This window comes from Hippocampus zosterae, chromosome 5, assembly GCF_025434085.1.
Source record: "Hippocampus zosterae strain Florida chromosome 5, ASM2543408v3, whole genome shotgun sequence".
NCBI classification, from domain to species: Eukaryota; Metazoa; Chordata; class Actinopteri; order Syngnathiformes; family Syngnathidae; genus Hippocampus; species Hippocampus zosterae.
The window spans coordinates 5899451-5919508 of NC_067455.1; the positions used below are offsets into that span (position 1 = coordinate 5899451).

The following is a 20058-nucleotide window of genomic DNA, read 5'->3' on the forward strand; positions in this document are numbered from 1 at the left end:
ATATTCCACGTGTTGGTCAAATGTGGAATGAAACAACCAAATCGTTTCATTGTGTGACCATTTGTCAACAAGTGCCTGTGAGCAAGACCTCAATTTTGCAAAAATCCCGTCCCCACAAAGTCAGGTACACTTGCTGAATATTCAGAGCCACTTCTAAAGACAGCGTCAAATACGATGAGGCAAGCAGACGTAACAAGCACAAAGCCAACAGGTAAGCAGCGCTGCACTGACTGTCATGAGACACGCAGATTAGCATTAGCTTCTGAAGAGCATCACGGGCACGATTGTTCGGTGAAGCAGCCAACCAAGAAGTGCGTTTGGTGACATATACAGAGTAGTGTATGAAGTGCTGCTTCCTCGAGTGAAAATGCTTTTACTGCCTTTGTTGCTGCTCACTTTTTTTGCTATCTATCTTCATTCCAGCTGCCACGTCAATGAAAATCAGGCTAGCCTGATGTCTAGGGTGAGGTGAGCAGTGGCTCGCTTCACATCGAAACAGGCTCATTTTAGCCAAACAAGCACAATGTGCTATCTTTGTGGCTTCTTCGGGTCTTCTGACCTCTCAGGGGTCTCAGCAAAAACATTTTCTTCCAATCTAAAGTCATCTTTTGTTGATCGACAGAGAACATGAAAACATGATTGACAGTTGACAATTTGTCTCATTGTGTAGAAATCACAAAACAAAACAAACAAAAGCCTGAGCGATTATTGATCATAAAAAGACTTTATAGTGGAAAAACAGGAAATGGCATTAGCATCATTCAAGTGTCGTATTGGCCCCGCCCACCATAAACATGTGGCCCACGACGACAATGTCAGGTGATTGGCAGGAAACCAACAGGACAGGTAGTGACACCATCCAAATAGGAGAAAGGATGACGTCATGTTTGAAATTGAGGAGCTCGTCGCTCATCTTGCTGCAATTAGTGTTAGCACGTAGCAACAAGTCCATGCTAACAAAGTCTCGTTAACATTTACATGGAGCATTGATTGGCCAGCTGTTCTTGAATGCGTGGGCCTTTAGCAAACCTACCCTAATTTGGAAGCTAGATGCTAAGAGTTAGCCTGGAAGGTTTGTTCGTGTGCTTCAACACGTCATAGTCATGATGACTTCACACATTTCTCACAAGTTTAGAACATCAATTGAGAACGTTGCATCAATGTCCGACGCTTGGAGACTTTCCATTCGTCCATCCTGGCAGTCCCGTCGGTCAACTGGATTTTGGCTCTTCGAAAGATCCGGAACAACCTTCAGCTCTGGTCCATTTGTTGGGGCTCGTCTTGGTTTGTCTGGGCAGCTTCGGTCCTTGTCTCCGTCCTGGTCTTCATGGTTATCTTCCACTCGTCGCCGACTTCCTCTCCAATCATGATCCTGGTCTCCCTGCGCTCCTTAGTGGCCTCATTCCTGTCCTCGTTCTCCTTCTCTTCTTCTTCACTCTCCGCCTCCATTGTCAGAAGCTGGTCTGCGTGGTCTATTTTAGTGTTCACCCCTGGTTCTTCTGCCTCCAGGCTGTCTGTTTCTCTGTTCTCTTCCCAGGTTATATTGGTGTCTCCCTGTAGTGCTTCTTCCTCCTGAACCTCCGTCTCTACGTTGCCTTCCCCTTTCTCTCTCCGTTTTATGATGGTGTCTGACCCTGGTTCCTCTTGAGTGTCCTCCTCTTTACTCTCTTCGGATTTCCCTGCAGATGTCCGGTCATCTTCAGAGTCCTCCTCATACTCTTTATCTTCCACTTCCAGGAGGTCCAAACAATCTTTGGAAGGCAGCAGTAACTTTTCAAGTTTCTCTAAGAGCTTTTGCTGGTTGTCCTCTCGGTCGAGACCTTCTTGGCGGGGATCTGTCAAGGGCAGGATACCCGAGATCTCGAAGGAGGTCCTCCATGGCTGACGGAGGTCTTTAAGGAGCGTCAAGGCTTCGGTCGTCCAACGGACCAGCATTTGAACGGCAGTGTCGTGCAGTTTTCCCGGCGCAGGTAGTTCGGGCTCATTCTGGTGGTCAGTGCAGAACTTGGTCCAACGGGCCCGGAGGAAACGCTCTAGAGCCGGTTTTACGCAGAGGTCCAGAGGCTGCAGGAGGAAGGAACAACCTTCGGGGATCACGGCCGGAAGAGTGCCCGAGGTGCTCAGCTGGTTGAGGGAAATGTCTCCCACGTGGTTGTGATGCTGGTCCAACACCAACATGGACTTCCTGTGCTGAACTGGCCCAGAAAGATATTGAAGCCAAATCCTTTGAGTCCAGACCTTGAAAGCCTCCGCAGCGTATGGGTTCTGCGAAGTGACTTCAAGCACAACAAAGTCTGGCAGCATCTCACCCGTCAGCTCTCGGTTGGTTAGCACCAAGGCGGGAAGCATCGTTCCGTCAGCCAGTGCCGACAGACACACGGTGACCAGTGGTACTGAGCCTGTGAATTGCAAAGCCTCGGCGTGCAGCCGCCGGTCCTGAAAGCTCCTGTGATCCACAAAGAAGCACAACTCATCCATCACGGCGACTGCATTTTCGGGAAGGTGGTGAACCCGTATCACTCTATGAGTAAACTCCTTGAAGGACTGAACGTTAGCTTGCAGAGCCAGCGGCAGTTGGCGAGCCGGCGCTCGCTTGCTGCCGCCGGGCAGTGTCGTGCCAAGTCGGTATCGAAGCATGAAGAGCACGGCCCAGTCGTACGACATTTGGAAGGTGTCACCCAAGGCGCCGTTCTTGTTGAGGGCGGCCGCTTTGTGAAAAAATACACTTTCACTGACGGGAAGCTGCTGCTCACGCTGGCTCAGTACCCAGGCCACCAGGCGGGCCTCGCCATCCCCCTGGACCTGCACCTCAACTTCTTCCCGGTTCTTTTGTTTCAGATGGTTACTGGCTTCTTTCAGCCAGAACCGGATGAGCTGAGGCTCGGTGGCAAACACCGCGGAAGCCTGCCGCACTCCGCTGCACAAAGCCAGCAGTGCTACCCTCAGCTGGTGGGCTGATAGGAAGTCTACTCGTTCTTTGGGGGCGGGGGCAGCTGATTGGCTGCTGATATTTGCCGGATGAGCCGAGGAAGGCGGTGAAGGCGGCTCCTCTTTTATACGTTGGCTTTCCTCAGGCTTGTCTGCGCCCTCGTCTTCAGAGAAGTCCAAGTCCTCAAGTGGGGCCATATGGTCTAGGAGATTGTCAGACTCCGCCTCCCCGCTGTGACACACAATTGACAGACAAGTCAGATAGCAAGAAGGCTGCACAATGTCATTTACGGATCATAATCCTTCAAAGGGACATTCAATTCCTCAATCTCGCACAGGGCTATTAACCGATTTGATCAATCCATTTTTGTTTGTCAGGGCGTTAGGACGACATCCTATTCATCGCTCTGGCTCAGCAAATCCCAAAAGAAATACTTGTTGAGCAAGGGGCTGCGATTACCTTCGGACGCTGTCGAGGAACCCAACTTCCGTCGGGCCTGCGGAGAACAACGGACAACTTTAAGCAGCAATTGGCATCACCGCCGCGATCTTCAGATGACCTTCAAAGACGACGGACACACCTTTGTTTAGAGGCGACAGTCCGTGGAACTCCCAGAAGCATCGCGGGTCTTTGCATAGTCCCACCCCGCACGCCATGCAGCCCCAGCCAACGTCCTTGGTTCCGTTGCAGTGTTGGCACCACTTCGACGAGCCCCCAATTTTGCCCATCCGGTGCCGGCGTTGGACGCTTGGGTCGCCCCTCTCCACTTTGGGCTGCTTGAGCCCGGCGCTCCCATTCGAGGCCTTGTGGGCACACTCAGCCAGCTGGACACCCAGACGCCTGCGGAAGTTGACTTGCGTGAAGAGGCCGTCTCGCACCCATGCTGGCGGGTTGTCCTTGCGGCTCTCGCGGAGGACGATGAAGGCGTTGACCACGCTCAGGTTGACCAGGAACCAGAAGAGCGTACGCCAGTGGCGGTCCTGCAGGATTCCACCCAGCGGATTGCAGGCCAGCAGCTGCTTGCAGATGTCCACCCCTCGCATGTTCTCTTGCAGAAGTCGGAAGGCCATGGGCCGCTTTATGGGATCCAAGCTCCCCACCTTGGTCTGGGAGCGCCTCCACACCGTGTCCGCTTCCCCCACCTGGGCGTTTGTGGACAGGCAGCCCATCTCTTTGGTGTCCCTCCAGCGCGTAGCCAGCACGGGACCCAATTGCCTTTGCAGGAAGTCCCCGGGTTTGTCCAGCCGGCCGTCCTCCCAAACTCCCGCCGGCAGGATGGGACTGGGAGGTGGGAAGGAACTGGAGGTGTAGATGCCCCGCTCCAGAAGATTCTGCACCAGAGGGACGGACGTGAGCGAGTTGGCCAAGTAGATCTGGTGGTGTTTGTTCTCCAGACCCTTGACCAGCTCTTGCACGACATCTGAGCCCGCCTCCCGGCTCGCCTTATCACCGGTCTCGATGAAGAGGCGATGGCAGTAGCCGGACTTGGAGTCGCACAGCAGCCATACCTGTGGCTGCCCCTTGGAGCTCCCCGATTCCAGGTCCCCCTCCAGACCGGGAAGCAGAGCTCTGTCTACGCTCAAGCAGCAGTTGGGACAGTAGGCGTCCCACATGGCATCGCTCAGGATGTCCAGCATGCGCCTAAAAACGCGTAGCGGGTCGTCGGCTTTGCGGCCGTGCATTAATTCGTCTGCGCTGAAGCTTCCCATGCGGATGTTGGAGGCCAGTTGCTTGAAACGTTCCAGGCTCATGGTGCGCTGGAAGGTGGGGCCGTTGTCGTGCTCGTTCCACGACCAGTACTGAGACGGCTCTGGAAAGTTCTGAACGCCCATCAGGATGCACAGACCCAGGAAACCTTTGATTTCTTGGGGGTTGACTGGAACCCAGTCCCGGCAGCCCGAGCCCAGGTAGCGGCACGTCTTGGCGTGGGCATTGGTCTCTGTGGTGATCAATTCCACTAGCGCCGCAGGGAACAGCAGGTCGAAGAAATCCACAGCGTCGCCGTTCTTCAGCGGCGGCTGGCGAGGCCCACAGGGCTGAGTGAACGGCGCAATGCGGGTCTTGGCGTCCGGGTCCTCCTCGGGCCGTATCCAACTGTCGGCCGACCTCCAATCATGGTTGCAAACGGTTTCGTCCCCCTTAAGCACGCGTGGCATCTCTTCGTCAGAACACAGCTGGATGTCCGGCTCGATATACGCTGCAAACAACAAGAATCTTAAAGAAGCTTCAACTTGAACCCCAGTCCACTCATTACTCATACGTGTCTTTAGACTACACATGACTATTACATTTTTATACAGCAATATTATTTCTCTTTCGTTCATAAATCTTTTTCAAAACTTTGGGCATGCTCACACAAAATGAACATCACTAGCAGGGGTGGACATAAGTGGTGCGAAGGTGCGCATTCGATCTGAAACTAGTCATGTGCATGCCACGTTCGATCGGTGAGCATTTGCGTTTCAAGCATATTGCATCCGCATGTACTGCATGTGCTGCAGCTCAGTGCCCACAATCGAAAAGTCCAAGTTAAGTTAGCGACTACGATTGCTTACTAGCGCTAACTTCAGAATTAAACACAACTAGCGCCTCAATGTGCAGTTCTTTTTTCTACAAGTGTCAGTACTGTTACTGGAGTACTGAACACGGGTACATTTGACATCTTTTCTTGATATACACATGAATTGGTAAGTACGCCTTGAAGACGAGCCACCACTCGAGGCCATCGGAAGCACGCATTCAATTCTTGAAGGGCCGTAGCGCTCACCTCTGGAGCGACACGTGGCGCTGCCGTGCTCCGGGTTGGCCACCAGGTGTTCGGCCATCTCGTCCCCAGACACTGACGCAAAGTCACAGCGGGAACAGACCAAGAAGAAGTGACTGAAACACAGTAAGGCCTTTGTCAGCGATTACTTCACGGCCGTCTGAGGCTGGAAGAGGCGACGGCGTCGTCTCACCAGGGCGGCGGCCGCCGATGCGCGGGAAGAAGCTGGTCTTTGGTGCGCGGCACATGGTGGCTGGAATCAGATGGCAACATTCAATCACGAGCGCTGCCCACGTGGGCCCCACCCGTTCCCCGCTCCGCGGTGCGTGTGGACTTACTGGATCATGTGGGTGGCATACGCACGAGAGCAGCAGCTGCCGAAAGCGCACAGCAGGCAGCGTACATGCGTTGGGTAGTGGGCCGCCATGTCTTGCACGTCACCGCCGCACTCTAAACACCACAACCTGACACATGAAAAAAACAGACATAATTCTTGCCGTTTGCTTCGGACATATCAAATTCACAACCTCCACTTAGCAGTTTGTTCCCCATTGAAATGATCTGAAATGACAAAAATCCATACCAGCCACCTAGAAAATATCCGTTTTTTCAAAGAGCATTTCACTGCATTGTATACAAACAGAATGAAACAAAGGAGGAGGAATGTGAAGAGATAGACACGTTTTAGAAACCGGACTTGCTGTACTGTCAAATCTGTGTGTTGTATGTGTGCCTTTAAGGGGTGTGACGCCATCTCTCCTTGCCCATATGTCAGGGCATTACACTACATTGATTGCTCAGGATTCTGCATTAGCAGTGGCCCAGTGGCAACCCAAAGATTTATATAGGGGGAAATCAATAGCATGCCCCCCCCCCAAAAAAAACAGAAATAACCACACGTTATATTTTCTTACAGGTTTAAATAATACAGGAAATATGCTAATTTCATTCTGTCATGAAGATACAGGCCCGGTTCCAGCAGGGCCAACACCCATAGAATTCTGCCGACTTTCTGCTCTTGGTGGCAGGTCTGCATTTCTAACCCCCACCAATTTTGGGGGTTTATTGTTGCAGGGGTAAAAAGCATGTTTATTATATAGCATTTTTATCATCCTTGACCTGAGTGCAGCCTTCGACACAATCTCTCACCCCATCCTCCTCAATAGACTCTCTACCATAGGCATCACCAACACCCCTCTAAATTGGTTCCACTCATATCTCACTGGCCGCTCTCAGTTCATTCAACTTGATTCTTTTACTTCACAATCCCTCCCCGTTTCTTCTGGTGTTCCCCAGGGTTCTGTCCTCGGTCCGCTCCTCTTCATTGTCTACCTCCTTCCACTCGGAAACATTTTCCGCAAATTTGGCTTACACTTTCACTGCTTTGCGGATGACACCCAGCTCTATCTCTCCAGCAAACCCGACACTTCTCTCCCACCATCGTCCCTCTCTCACTGTCTCTCAGAAATCAAATCTTGGTTCACCCACAATTTCCTCAAGCTAAACAGCAATAAAACTGAACTCCTACTCGTCGGTACCAAATCCACTCTAAACAAAGCCGACAGTTTCTCCCTCACAATTGATAATGCCACTATACTCTAACTAACCACCACTAACTCACTCCTCTTCGGTGTCCATCAAAAATTCCTCCATAAACTTGTTCATAATTCAGCAGCCCGGATCATCACGAGAACCCCCTCCTTCCATCATATCACCCCCATCCTCCGTCAGCTCCACTGGCTTCCTGTCAAACTTAGAATCAACTTCAAAATACTTCTCTATACATTCAAAGCCATCCATAACCTTGCGCCCCCCTATCTGTCAGATCTTCTTCAAATCTCCATTCCCTCTCGCTCACTCAGGTCCTCATCCTCCCTCCACCTTTTTCTACCCTCTGCCCGTCTCAGTACAATGGGGTGCAGAGCCTTCAGTCGCTCTGCCCCCAAACTCTGGAACTCACTTCCTCCCAACATTCGTAATATTGACTCTCTTTCCTTATTCAAAACCCAGCTCAAAACCCACCTATTCAGACTTGCCTACCCGCCTTAAATCTTTCTTTCTTTATTTATTATTTTATCTGTGTTTTACTATTGGTCTTGGCTGTAGTGTCCTTGAGTGTTGTGAAAGGCGCTTACAAATGTGATGTATTATTATTATTATTATTATTATTTGGTTGAAGGAAAAGTCAACAGAAGAATAAACGCGTGGTCCTAAGCACGAGCGTATGCGGACCGGTCATTCACCTGCCGTTCGTCGACCCTGCGGGGGGCGAAAGCGGGGGGTCGGTCGGCGGTGGGCTCCCGATGGCGGAAGCGCTCTGTAGCTCCGTCTTGATCTTGATTGGCTGGATGAGGCAAGACGGGTCCTGCAGGAGCCGGGCCCCGCCCCTGACCGACACCACGGGAACTTTTCTCTTGCCGTACATGCGAATGGTCACCTTGCGTGCACAACAACATCAACATGAACGACAAGGCCTCATGAAGGATCTCTCAGCAGGACCGGGAGCCGACCTTTGTACCCAGCGGTAGCCCCTCCAGCTTGGCGGGTCTGCGGACGCTGCGGTGGCGCTCCAGCTTGTGGCGCTTTTTGTCAGCAAGGAAGGCGAACTGCAGGCGACACCTGCTGCAGTGGAAAGCCTGGCCTGCCTGATACAAGCACAAACGCAGAGGTGTGAGGTTGCTTCACAAATGATGTCTAATTTCCAAATAAAATCTTATTTAAAAAAAAAAAGCAAATGACAATAAATGAACGATTTAAAAATCTTCCTGACAAACTAATGAATCAATGGCGCAGCCCTAGTGCAAATGCGCACACGTGTGTGTATACCTGGTGATGCAGGACGTGCTTCTGATAGCTGGCAACGTTCCGGCTGACTTTGAGGCAAAAAACACACAGCAGGTAGCGCGATTCTTTGTGGATACTGGCAAAGTGTTGCAGGACGTCCGAGTAAAAGGACGAGCGGTAGAAGCACACCTGAGGACAACCCGAATCATTAGGATGAGAAAACCACGAGAAAACCACGAGAATTCAAGCAGCCTCCCTCCACTCCTTTTATTGTAAAATAAAATATGGCTTATTACCACACACAACAGTACCAACACTTGGCATAGTTGAGAATTTCAACCAAATCGTATTTGTTGAGGGCCAGCCAATAGTCGCTTGCCCATCTCCCAAGTGTTCGATAGTTGTTATAATTTATGCAATATATCTCGGAGATTTAGGGCGGCCCGGTAGTCCAGTGGTTAGCACGTCGGCTTCACAGTGCAGAGGTACCGGGTTCGATTCCAGCTCCGGCCTCCCTGTGTGGAGTTTGCATGTTCTCCCTGGGCCTGCGTGGGTTTTCTCCGGGTGCTCCGGTTTGCTCCCACATTCCAAAAATTTGCACAGCAGGCTGATTGAACACTCTAAATTGTCCCTAGGTGTGAGCGTGGATGGTTGTTCGTCTATGTGTGCCCTGCGATTGGCTGGCAACCGATTCAGGGTGTCCCCCGCCTACTGCCCGGAGACGGCTGGGATGGGCTCCAGCACCCCCCGCGACCTTAGTGAGGATCAAGCGGTACGGAAGATCAGATGAGATGAGAGATCTTGGAGATTTGATTTCTTCGTTTAAATTGAACTCTGCATTTTTAATCAAGCATGAATTTCAAATCAAAACAACGTGCAGGAGGCCCACCCGCACCTGACAGACGTAGGGCATCTCTCCCGGCTTGTGATTGGTCTTCATGTGGTTGAGGAAGGTCGGCTCACTGTCAAAGGCCCACTCGCAGATACGGCACGTGCCTGCGGACACCCCACGGTGTAAAGTCAGCTGTCGTTGTCAGTACGTGAGATCGAGCTACTCGATGATTTACAGGAGGAGGGGGAGGGGCCGTGAACCCGCTCGCGATGGCCCTGGAGATGAGCGCCGCTCGAAAACTGGCGGAAGCAAAAGGCGCACATCTTCTGGTCGTCGCCTCCTCTTATCAGCGGCGAGTGCTGAAGCGTGTGCTGGACCAACCTGCACAACAAGTTCCTGACGTCAACGCTGAATGACTCCTTAAATGTGGCGAAAGTGTGCCGCAACGACGCAGCCGAGGCACACCTGAGGTTGTCGCTAATTGCGCGCTCACAAATGCTGCAGTTGAAAGCGTCAGCCTCGGTCACCTGCGGGTACTTCCTCCTCAGAGGCTGATCGTCCCCGGCCGTCCCATAGTAGAACTCGTCCACGCTTAAGACCACCTTGGTTGGCGCCACGCTCGAGTCGAACGCCGAGCCAGCAGCTGCCGGGTCATGTGACACAACCAAATGGCGTTTGCGTAATGTCACACAACAAACAAAAATAAATTAATTGATGGTTGTGTGGGCGGCCCGGTAGTCCAGTGGTTAGCATGTCGGCTTCACAGTGCAGAGGTACCGGGTTCGATTCCAGCTCCAGCCTCCCTGTGTGGAGTTTGCATGTTCTCCCCGGGCCTGCGTGGGTTTTCTCCGGGTGCTCCGGTTTCCTCCCACATTCCAAAAACATGCATGGCAGGCTGATTGAACACTCTAAATTGTCCCTAGGCGTGACTGTGAGTGCGAATGGTCGTTTGTTTCTGTGTGCCCTGCGATTGGCTGGCAACCGATTCAGGGTGTCCCCCGCCTACTGCCCGGAGACAGCTGGGATAGGCTCCAGCACCCCCCGCGACCCTAGTGAGGATCAAGCGGTTAGGAAGATGAATGAATGAATGAATGAATGAATGAATGAATGAATGAATGAATGATGGTTGTGTACAAATTCATAGCCTGCATCCTCAAAAGGCTTCATTTTCAGCTACATTATTCGGCTGCATGCCGTCACTTCTAGTGTACGTCATTTCCAAACTCCGGAAAGACAGTTCGCAGGCTGGGTCCTACGACAGCTCCAAAAGCAACGCCACACGGATCCTCCATCGACGACATAAACCATGGCGAATGTGGACAAGCTCAATGTGAATTTGGACATCACTTGTGGTCGATCCACGCCGGAAGTGACGTTACAAGGCCGAAAACGCTGCCCTCGGTGTACCCCAGTTTGTGTAATGTGGACACCGGTTCTGAGTGGATTGACCAGTAAGTACCACCCACTGACCTTGGTGGCCCTTGCTGGCGTGGAGGTTCAGCTGGACGGGAGCTCCTGAGAGGATGAGGCCACGAGGGAAGGTAGAGGATACTCCCAGGGCGGGCCGGACCACAGGTGCTGTGGAGACAAGAAACAGTGCAAAAAGTCTACACAGGTTTTTTTTGCTTTTTTTTTGTGGGTGGAGTTTGATGAGAGTGGCGCAACCTACAGGGTATCTGTGGTAGGTTGACAATAAGCGAGGGTCCAGGTGATGGCAGCGGCAATGCCTAAAGCCGGAATAACACACACACACACACACACACACACACACACACACACACACACACACACACACACACACACACACACACAAGGTTTACTTGTGCTTGTTTGTGAAAGTCTGCCTCCAGCCTTATTATGAGAAAAAATTATAAAACTGCTTTAGGAATCACTAGAGTTCAAAGCATTTGACTAAATGTCGAAATGAATTTTAAAAGAATAAAATACGGTCAAAGATCCAAACTAAAATGGAATGCAGTAAAAGATTCAGTCAAGGACTGTCATGCTTGTGGTACGTGTGTGGTTTTGAGAACCTGGGTGGTGAGGAGGAGGTGTGCCCCCCCACTGGTCTGTGTCAGGATGAAGGGCGGGGTCTGAGACAACACCGGGATGGCACAGGAGGCAGGAGGTGGCGGCGCAGCTGTCGGCTTCAGTGATGACGACAACAACAAAGAAGCTGAGGAAGACAAACGCATGTCAAATCAAGACAATTTGACCATATGGTGAGCTATTTAAAGACAATAGACACGTTTTAGTTAGATCTTTTCATTTCCAAATAGTTCCAGAACAGGGGTGTCCAAATCTTGTCCTCGAGGAGCATTATCCTGCATGTTTTAGATGTTTCCCTCTTCCAACATGCCTTATTCCAATGGTCAGGATATATATGTATACAGTATCAATGGATAAATAGATGTACACAGTATAGATAGATTGACCGATAGATCTCTATTGATTGGCACTAAAATAACGCCGGCTGGTGTAATTTTCTTACTAGAATACTGGCAACGAATTGTAATATAGCAATGATGGAAGCGCTGTTAGAATAACGATGACAAAATGACGATTACAGCTTGGTTTGCCTTGGGGTAATGATGGATTGACAATAAAGGACGGGTGTCCCGGCTGTTGGGGAATGGTAGACTGCCAAAAATGTATTATGTAGAGTCACTCGTATCTCAAGTGACGCAGTGATTGGGGAGTGGCGAATGACCGAATGTTCACAAATGCAGTTGATAGATTTGGAAGCATTCATTCATTCCGGCCTCCCCAATCACAGCAAAGGCATTTTCAAAGGTACTCTCCTGCTTGACTGAGTGAATGATCCTCACCAAAGCGTTTGCAATGTACTACCTGGCTCACAAGTGCCCATGTTGTCGTCATTATCGTCTTCGTCCACGCCATCGTCCACCTGCTGCCACGGTTCCAGCTCCTCCTCTTCACACTCCATAAACAACTCCATGTCCATGTTGCTATGGAAACCACATCAAGCCATCATCCCATTAGCACACACGAACACGTGGGGCGGAGTCAAGACTATTGGACTGGAAACTACTTCACTCTGAGGGCAATACCGAGCCACGCCCAAATCACACACATATGAGAGCCAAGATCCGAACCGAGAACCTCCAAAGTGTAACTTATAACGTGTAACCGCTGTGGAGACCAACAACACATTTGTGATTCAAATCAACACACACAAGACTGAAAATACTGAAGAATGAAAGTGTCTAATGTGTGTCTACTTAGTTGGTAATCTAGGCTAAAATAAAATAAACAGAGCTAAAATAAACGAAGCCGAGAGCCCTGTCAGCATTTCCGCTGCTCCTCTGACCTGTAATGTGTGGCGGCGGCTGCAGGGGTCACTGCCGCGCCCCTCCTCGTCTATACTGATGTCTTTTTGTCTTTCTTCTTCGGTCTTCGGTTGCGATGGCTTAAAACGCGCCCGCCAAGTGACCGGAAATAGGACATAAACTCCAAGTTTGCCCAACGCAGGGGGACATAAAGGGTGCTTTGTTCTATTGGGTTCTGTTTGCTTCGGTTCGGCTGAGCGGCGTTCGGTTGGTCAAGCACCGCCCCTCGGATGCACTGAGCGTTCCCTCCGTGCTCCCGCCCAGCGGCGTGACGAGATTTTGCAAGACATGAGGACCTTAACGGGCCGAGTGGAACTGAAGTGAGCAGAACCGCTCTTACCTGCCGCGGTAACGCAAAGCCCCAATAAAACAACGGCACGACCAGCCAACGAGCGCGGCCGGACCGACGCTCGGACGGACGGCAACAGACGAAATCGCGCCGGGCGGGACTTCCGCTTAATTTTTTACTTTGGTGCCGCAGATTGGTTGTGTGTATTACGTCACTTCCGGGTAGGCGGCATGCTCACCTCTTGATACATTACAACACGAAAAAAAACATACACGAAAAGGAATAAGAGTTTGAGAGAAAAGCATCTGTTAAATTGCAATGTCCAGCTTCTGAGCGGGGCTGCATTGTGACGCACCTCTCTCTCTCTCTCTCTCACGCACGCACACTCACACACACACGCACACACACACACTCGCACTCAAAAAAAAAGAATTGACAGGAAATTATTTGTATGAAATTTGGCGTTTAACTCAAATGACCTTGACTTGATTTGATTATAAATTAATTCAAGTAAAAATTAAATTCATTGCTAGATTAGTTGGAATACTAATATAAAATAATTTATGTACAGCAGGTACACACACAGGAAGTCATGTGTTCATTTCGCCTGTGTGTTTTTTAATCCGATCTAATCAGATTTAATCTGGCTCCGCCTTCTCCGTGTTTTGTCCTGGTTCACTGGCCTGCCACACCAGAATGCGGCAATCTGAAAGGCAGAACCCTCTATGCACCGGAACACTCTATACACCTGAACAGAGTGTTGAGCAGAACACTCTGTTGACCAGAGCACGTTCTGGCCCAGAACACTACTTAGACCAAAATACGTTGTGGACCAGAATACCCAGTGGACCGGAAAACTTGGTGTATCAGAAACTGTGAAGATCAGACCATTCTGTATATCGGAGCACTCTGTGGACCAAAACACCCTGTTGACCAGAAATTTTTTTTTCAACAAGAATACTGAGAAGACTAGAACACACTTTGGACCAGAGAACTCTGTGGACTGGAACACTCTTTGGAGCAGAGCAGTGCGTCTACGCACACAATGCCAGATAGGTCTGGTTTTCTGGTCCTGCCGTGGCCTGGTGTTGGGTCAGAGGCTGAGGCTGAGGTCGAGGTTTCGGAGGGACGGGGAGATATGCTGCTGCGGGGAGGCGCCTTGCTCGGAGCAGTCCTGGTTATCTGTGAGAACAGCATCAGCTGCATGTTACCAATAAACTCGGCTCATTTGATCAAAAATCTGTGTGTGTGTGTGCGCGCGCAGGTGTGACAGCCTTGCGCAGATGGATTGGCGGTGGCGTTTGCCGCAGTGGTGAGCGCCAGGATGGGAAGACGGTGCTGGTAACGGGCGCCAATACGGGCATCGGCAAGGAGACATGCAGAGAGATGGCGAGGCGAGGTAAGCGGGTGGGGAGGACAGCCATCTTGGGAAGGATCTCGCAGGAAGTTGGCACTTTGAGATGACATCATTACTGTGATGTCAAGTGGATCTACCCACACCCGTGCGATTGGAGCACCATGACATCACAGGTCAGAGTTTGTGGTGAGGCCAAACAAAGTTGTGTAAGCCGATTAAGCAGACGATTACTTCCTCTTGCTGCATTTAATACTGCGGTGTACTTGCCCTTAAACGGATTATTACTTCCTGTTGTACAGATGAATACTTGAGGTTCTGCCACGGATACAGCATTACAGCATGGTTTACGCGAATTTTTGCTTTGTCTTGTTCGAGTTAAATGAAAAAAAAACATCCATCCATCCATCCATCCATCTTCTACCGCCGGGTCGCGGGGGCAACAGCTTTAGCAGGGAAGCCCAGACTTCCCTCTCCCTAGCTACTTCTTCCAGCTCTCCCCGGGGGATCCCGAGGCGTTCCCAGGCCAGCTGGGTGACATAGTCTCTCCAGCGTGTCCTGGGTCTTCCTCGGGGTCTCCTCCCGGTGGGACATGCCCGGAACACCGCACCAGGGAGGCGTTCAGGAGGCATCCGAATCAGATGCCCAAGCCACCTCATCTGGCTCCTCTCGATGTGGAGGAGAAGCGGCTCGACTCGGAGCCCCTCCCGGATGACCGAGCTTCTCACCTTATCTCTAAGGGAGAGCCCGGACACCCTGCGGAGAAAACTCATTTCGGCCGCTTGTATCCGGGATCTCGTTCTTTCGGTCGAGAAAGAACGAAGAAAAAAGTCATGGAGTCATGAAAGTAGTATGATGCCCTGGTATGTGTGGGCAAGAAGAGCTGCAGTCGTCATTGATTGAACTGGACAAACAAGTCAAACACAAAATGAGAATACTCGCAAGGAGCTGCCGTAGACCACAACTCACGCCTCGACGCTCCGATGCAGACGATCGAGACTGAAGCTCCTCATATCAGTCACTAGGCCACACCCCTTCACTCATACTTGATTCTCACATTTATGGTCCCTGTTGCGTATCTTTCCATTGGTAGATGTGGAAGAGGAAAAATCCAAGCTTCCGCTTATAACTGCAATGATGATCAAACACCAGCAGATGGCATAGGCGAACAGCAGAGCTTTTGAGGAGAAGATAAAGACTAGGCAGTGAATCTCAGCTTGTCTCGTCGATTATGAGCGAGATAGATGGAATCGTTTAAGCCAGGGGTGTCCAAACTTTTTGCCAAGGGGGCCAGATTTTATGTGGTAAAATGTCGGGGGGCCGACCTTGGCTGACATTCTTTACATTGAACAACAATATTGTTCAAAAAATTTTAGTAAGCCAGTCTGTTTCACATTTTCATTTTTATTTTAATTTCAACAATCTTAAGAATTTCTTTTGGTTCATTTGAAACAGGAATTCGAAATATGACATATCAGTCAATATAAACACGGAGTGATGTCTTGTTAACTCGTGAGTGATGCCCTCTAGTGTCTAAATGCTATTACTCATTTAGTGAATGCTATTACTCATTTAGCCACTAGAGGGAAGCAGTACTCTATGAAACATCACTCACCAGTCTACGAGACCTCAGTCAATGCAACACGTGTTCCATTGCGCCCAAACTGCGGGCCAGACGGCACTGATTTTATGACAGGGGCCGAGGGCCGGATGAAATTCGACCGCGGGCCGGATTTGGCCCCCGGGCCGGACTTTGGACATGGCTGGTTTAAGCAGTTGACACTCCAACACTGCATACATTATGTACCATATCCTGTCAATAGAGTATGTGTGGCTGTAGGAGTAGAAAATATATATGAGAGAAAAGATTATGCAGTTCATGGAATGAACACTGTGTAAAAACAACTCAAGCTATTTTGCTTTATTAGGAACAAGTCAAGTCAGCTTTTTTTGTCAAATATGCTCCGTGCGCAACATACAGCACAGATGAAATTACTTTTCCTCTCTCAACCACAGTGTAAACATGCAGTACATTGAACAGCTACAATTTACATAGTAAGTGAATGAAGGTGGCAGTCAAAGGCTTGCGGTGTTAGTGCTTTGCAATGTGTCCCTTTAGGCGCCCGCGTAGTGATGGCGTGCAGAGATCTGTCTCGGGCCGATCAGGCGGCAGAGGACATCCGCAAGTCCACGGGCAACGGCAACGTGGTGGTCCGACACTTGGACCTGGCCTCCCTCTACTCAGTCCGACAGTTTGCCAAAGATTTCCTGGACAGCGAGGACAGACTGGACATCCTCATCAACAACGCCGGTACGGCCGTCTGTCTCATCGTTCCCGTCTTGCTGTCAGTCCACCAAGATTTCTGCCCCACTGTTGACCTGTTTTGTCTGTCTGGATGTCTCACCGTGCGTGTATTCAGGTGTGATGATGTGTCCCAAATGGCTGACGGAGGACGGCTTTGAGACTCAGTTTGCCGTCAATCACCTGTCTCACTTTCTTCTGACCAATCTGCTGCTTCCGAAGCTGAAGAGCTCCGCCCCCAGCCGCGTGGTAACCGTGTCATCCATCGCCCACAGGGGAGGTGGGACTTTTGACCGTTTAGTTTCCAGTGACTTTTAGCTGACGTTTGAGCATTTGTTTGTTCCAAATGTTTGTGTTCAGGTCACATCGACTTTTCCGATTTGTTCTTCAGCTCTCGTCCGTACAGTCCGCTTCAGAGCTACCGGCAGAGCAAGCTTGCTAATGTGCTATTTAGCAGAGAGCTAGCACGCCGCCTGCGAGGTCACACACACAAACACCCACATACCCACACACGCCCAGTTTTTATGTATGACAACACAAAGAGGGTTGAACATATCAGCTATTCACAACTAGCGAAAACTAACAGATACCAAGAGACATTTTCATAAGCTAACAACTAGCGACTGTCATAAACTCAAGCTAGTGCATGTTTGCCAATACAGCTAGCCACCAGCATGATTTGTTTAGGACAGTTCCTACGCCGGATGCCTTTCCCGACACAACCGTTCCATTCCACGAACCCATTGCCGAGTTAAGTTTGGAGCTGCGAATGGCAAGTCACAAGCTAAGACCTGCTAAATGAAACCAAGAGCTACTGACTATCGGCCTAAATTCAAGACCCTTTCAAGTAATTTGTTTCTAAATACATGAAAACATACGCAAAGACTGAAAACAACTTAGTCGGTCTGGATTATTTGAAAGTGGCTAAAACCAAGGTGTGGCCACGCCCACCAGACTTGACATCTTAGTGCCGTATTATCTGGCGCGGTGCGGCGTGCACTCTCCTGTGATGATGCTGTGCATTTGTCGCTCAGGTTCGGGAGTGAGCTCATTCTGCGTGCATCCCGGCGTCATCCGGACCGAGCTGGGCCGCCACGTGGAGGGTTGGTTCCCTCTGTTGGGGGTGTTGCTGAGGCTACCGGCCATGCTGCTCATGAAAACGCCACGCCAGGGCAGCCAAACCAGTTTGTACTGCGCCATCACGCCGGGACTTGAGGAACAATCAGGAAGCTACTTCAGGTACGGTTGGAGGAACATGTGCCTGTCCATTATCAGCAATGTCAAAAATGCTTCAGCTGTTGTTCGGAATCAGTACCGACTCACACAGCGATCTTGAGATTTTGGCCTTGGATTGTTTCTCCACCGGGCGGCCCGGTAGTCCAGTGGTTAGCACGTCGGCTTCATAGTGCAGAGGTACCGGGTTCGATTCCAGCTCCGGCCTCCCTGTGTGGAGTTTGCATGTTCTTCCGGGGCCTGCGTGGGTTTTCTCCGGGTGCTCCGGTTTCCTCCCACATTCCAAAAACATGCGTGGCAGGCTGATTGAAGACTCTAAATTGTCCCTAGGTGTGAGTGTGAGTGCGAATGGTTGTTCGTTTCTGTGTGCCCTGCGATTGGCTGGCAACCAATTCAGGGTGTCCCCCGCCTACTGCCCGAAGACAGCTGGGATAGGCTCCAGCACCCCCCGCGACCCTAGTGAGGATCAAGCGGCTCGGAAGATGAATGAATGAATGAATGAATGTTCCTTTGTGGCGATTTAACGATTCTCACTCATTGGACTTTTCCGATTTGTTCTTCAGCTTTCAATAGTGATTTGAGAGTAATTTGCCATATCTACATTTTTCCATATTGGACAAGAAGTTCACGCTCAGGCTGAAATGATTGATCGAAGATCCAAGTCCAACTAAACAACCAGCAGTGTCTGTAATTTTTGACTCATTCATAATGCCCCGCGAGATAAGAGTTGAATTTGTTCTCTCAATTTGAAATCAGGGCGGCCCGGTAGTCCAGTGGTTAGCACGTCGGCTTCACAGTTCAGAGGTACCGGGTTCGATTCCAGCTGCGGCCTCCCCGTGTGGAGTTTGCATGTTCTCCCCGGGCCTGCGTGGGTTTTCTCCGGGTGCTCCGGTTTCCTCCCACATTCCAAAAACATGCGTGGCAGGCTGATTGAACACTCTAAATTGTCCCTAGGTGTGAGTGCAAATGGTTGTTCGCCCTGCGATTGGCTGGCAACCGATTCAGGGTGTCCCCCGCCTACTGCCCGAAGACAGCTGGGATAGGCTCCAGCACCCCCTGTGACCCTAATGAGGACCAAGCGGCTCGGAAGATGAATGAATGAATTTGAAATCATCCTTTCCCACTGAAATGGATGGAAATGCCATCAAGCCGGTCCAGTCTTCCCCAAAAACAACCCTCCCCCCAATTTTTTTTTTCATAAGAAAATAGCGCATGCTATGAAAACGTCCAACTCACTTGACAACAACTCGACAACTGTTCCAAAAAAGTAACTCTAAACTTCAGTTGGGAATGGTGAGAAAAAGCTAAAAGACTTTTTGAACAGTTATTGCTGCCTAATGTCAACCGAGTCAAGTATGAAGTCGAGTCATCAGTCAATTGAAAGTTGCTTGCTTCCAATCTTCAAAAAGGAGTGAAAACGCCATTTTCTTTTGGTTGCTTTGTGTTCAGCGACTGCGCCGTGAAGGAGGTGGCACCAGAAGGTCGGGACGATGAGGTGGCTGACAGGCTGTGGAGGGAGAGCGCGCTGCTGGTCGGAATCAAAGATACTTGCTGAGCTGTGATCCTCTTTTGGAATGGTGTGACCTCGCTCCCTGGGAGACAGCCAGCCAGCTAGCTAGCTAGCTTGGCCAGCCATGTTGCTAATGCAGCGATGCCGTACTACGAGTTGCATTCAAATACGATATATGAAGATTAGAATTCAAGTTAAGGTTGTAAATTAAGCTCATAAGATAAGATCCTGAATTAAGATAAAAATGTGGCGTGAAAAACATCTGAAGCTAATAAAACAACGATTTGAAGAACAACTGTATCTTGTGAAATTTGTTCCGACAGAAGACAAAGCACTCAAACTCAATCGACTCATGAAAATGTTTTCAATTTTGCCCAAATGTGATGCCGCACTTGACTTGTAAAAGCTTGCCCCCACATTCGGTCCCTTTCCCCGTGAATTTGCAGCCTGGCTGGGTGAACATTTCTAACCATTTTCAAGTCTTGGCCATATGACGCTGTGTGAATCACCATCTTCCCAAAGTCAAAAGGAAAGAAGAACTGCATCGAGCTGCTGTTAGCATTTGCTAACAGCTTCTGATAAGTCGTGAAGTTGTCGACTGGTCTGCACACTCATTTCAAACAAATTTTTCGGATTTCATTTTGCTGCACGAACGTTTGAGCCTGTTTCACGTCCTCAAGAAAAAAAAAAGTGGTGATTTTTTTTTTTACT

At 50.1% G+C, this 20058-nt stretch overlaps 2 protein-coding genes across 3 annotated transcripts; one reads left to right on the forward strand and one right to left on the reverse strand.

The window, feature by feature from the left end:
• Nucleotides 1-703: 703 nt before the first annotated feature.
• pogzb (pogo transposable element derived with ZNF domain b) lies at nt 704-13141 on the reverse strand. The gene is made up of 17 exons (XM_052065616.1): nt 12641-13141; nt 12160-12278; nt 11343-11485; nt 10979-11036; nt 10780-10887; nt 9775-9952; nt 9545-9690; nt 9373-9473; nt 8520-8666; nt 8204-8338; nt 7937-8130; nt 6032-6157; nt 5887-5946; nt 5697-5809; nt 3510-5126; nt 3389-3425; nt 704-3160 (listed from the first exon to the last, which is right to left on the reverse strand). Exons 2-17 carry the CDS (start codon nt 12272-12274, stop codon nt 1252-1254), a joined length of 5187 nt encoding a protein of 1728 aa, XP_051921576.1. The 5' UTR covers nt 12275-12278; nt 12641-13141; the 3' UTR covers nt 704-1251.
• Nucleotides 13142-13539: 398 nt separating this feature from the next.
• On the forward strand, nt 13540-19642 carry si:dkey-23o4.6 (retinol dehydrogenase 13). 2 transcript variants are annotated; one of them, XM_052065670.1, is made up of 7 exons: nt 13542-14132; nt 14213-14347; nt 16422-16613; nt 16723-16884; nt 16965-17084; nt 17639-17843; nt 19287-19642. In XM_052065670.1, the coding sequence occupies exons 1-7, from the start codon at nt 13994-13996 to the stop codon at nt 19390-19392; spliced, it is 1059 nt and encodes a 352-aa protein (XP_051921630.1). In that variant the 5' UTR covers nt 13542-13993; the 3' UTR covers nt 19393-19642. The 2 variants fall into 2 exon arrangements, with proteins under 2 accessions (XP_051921631.1, XP_051921630.1); XM_052065671.1 differs by lacking the exon at nt 16965-17084 and having other exon boundaries at nt 13540-14132.
• The last annotated feature ends 416 nt before the right edge of the window (nt 19643-20058 follow it).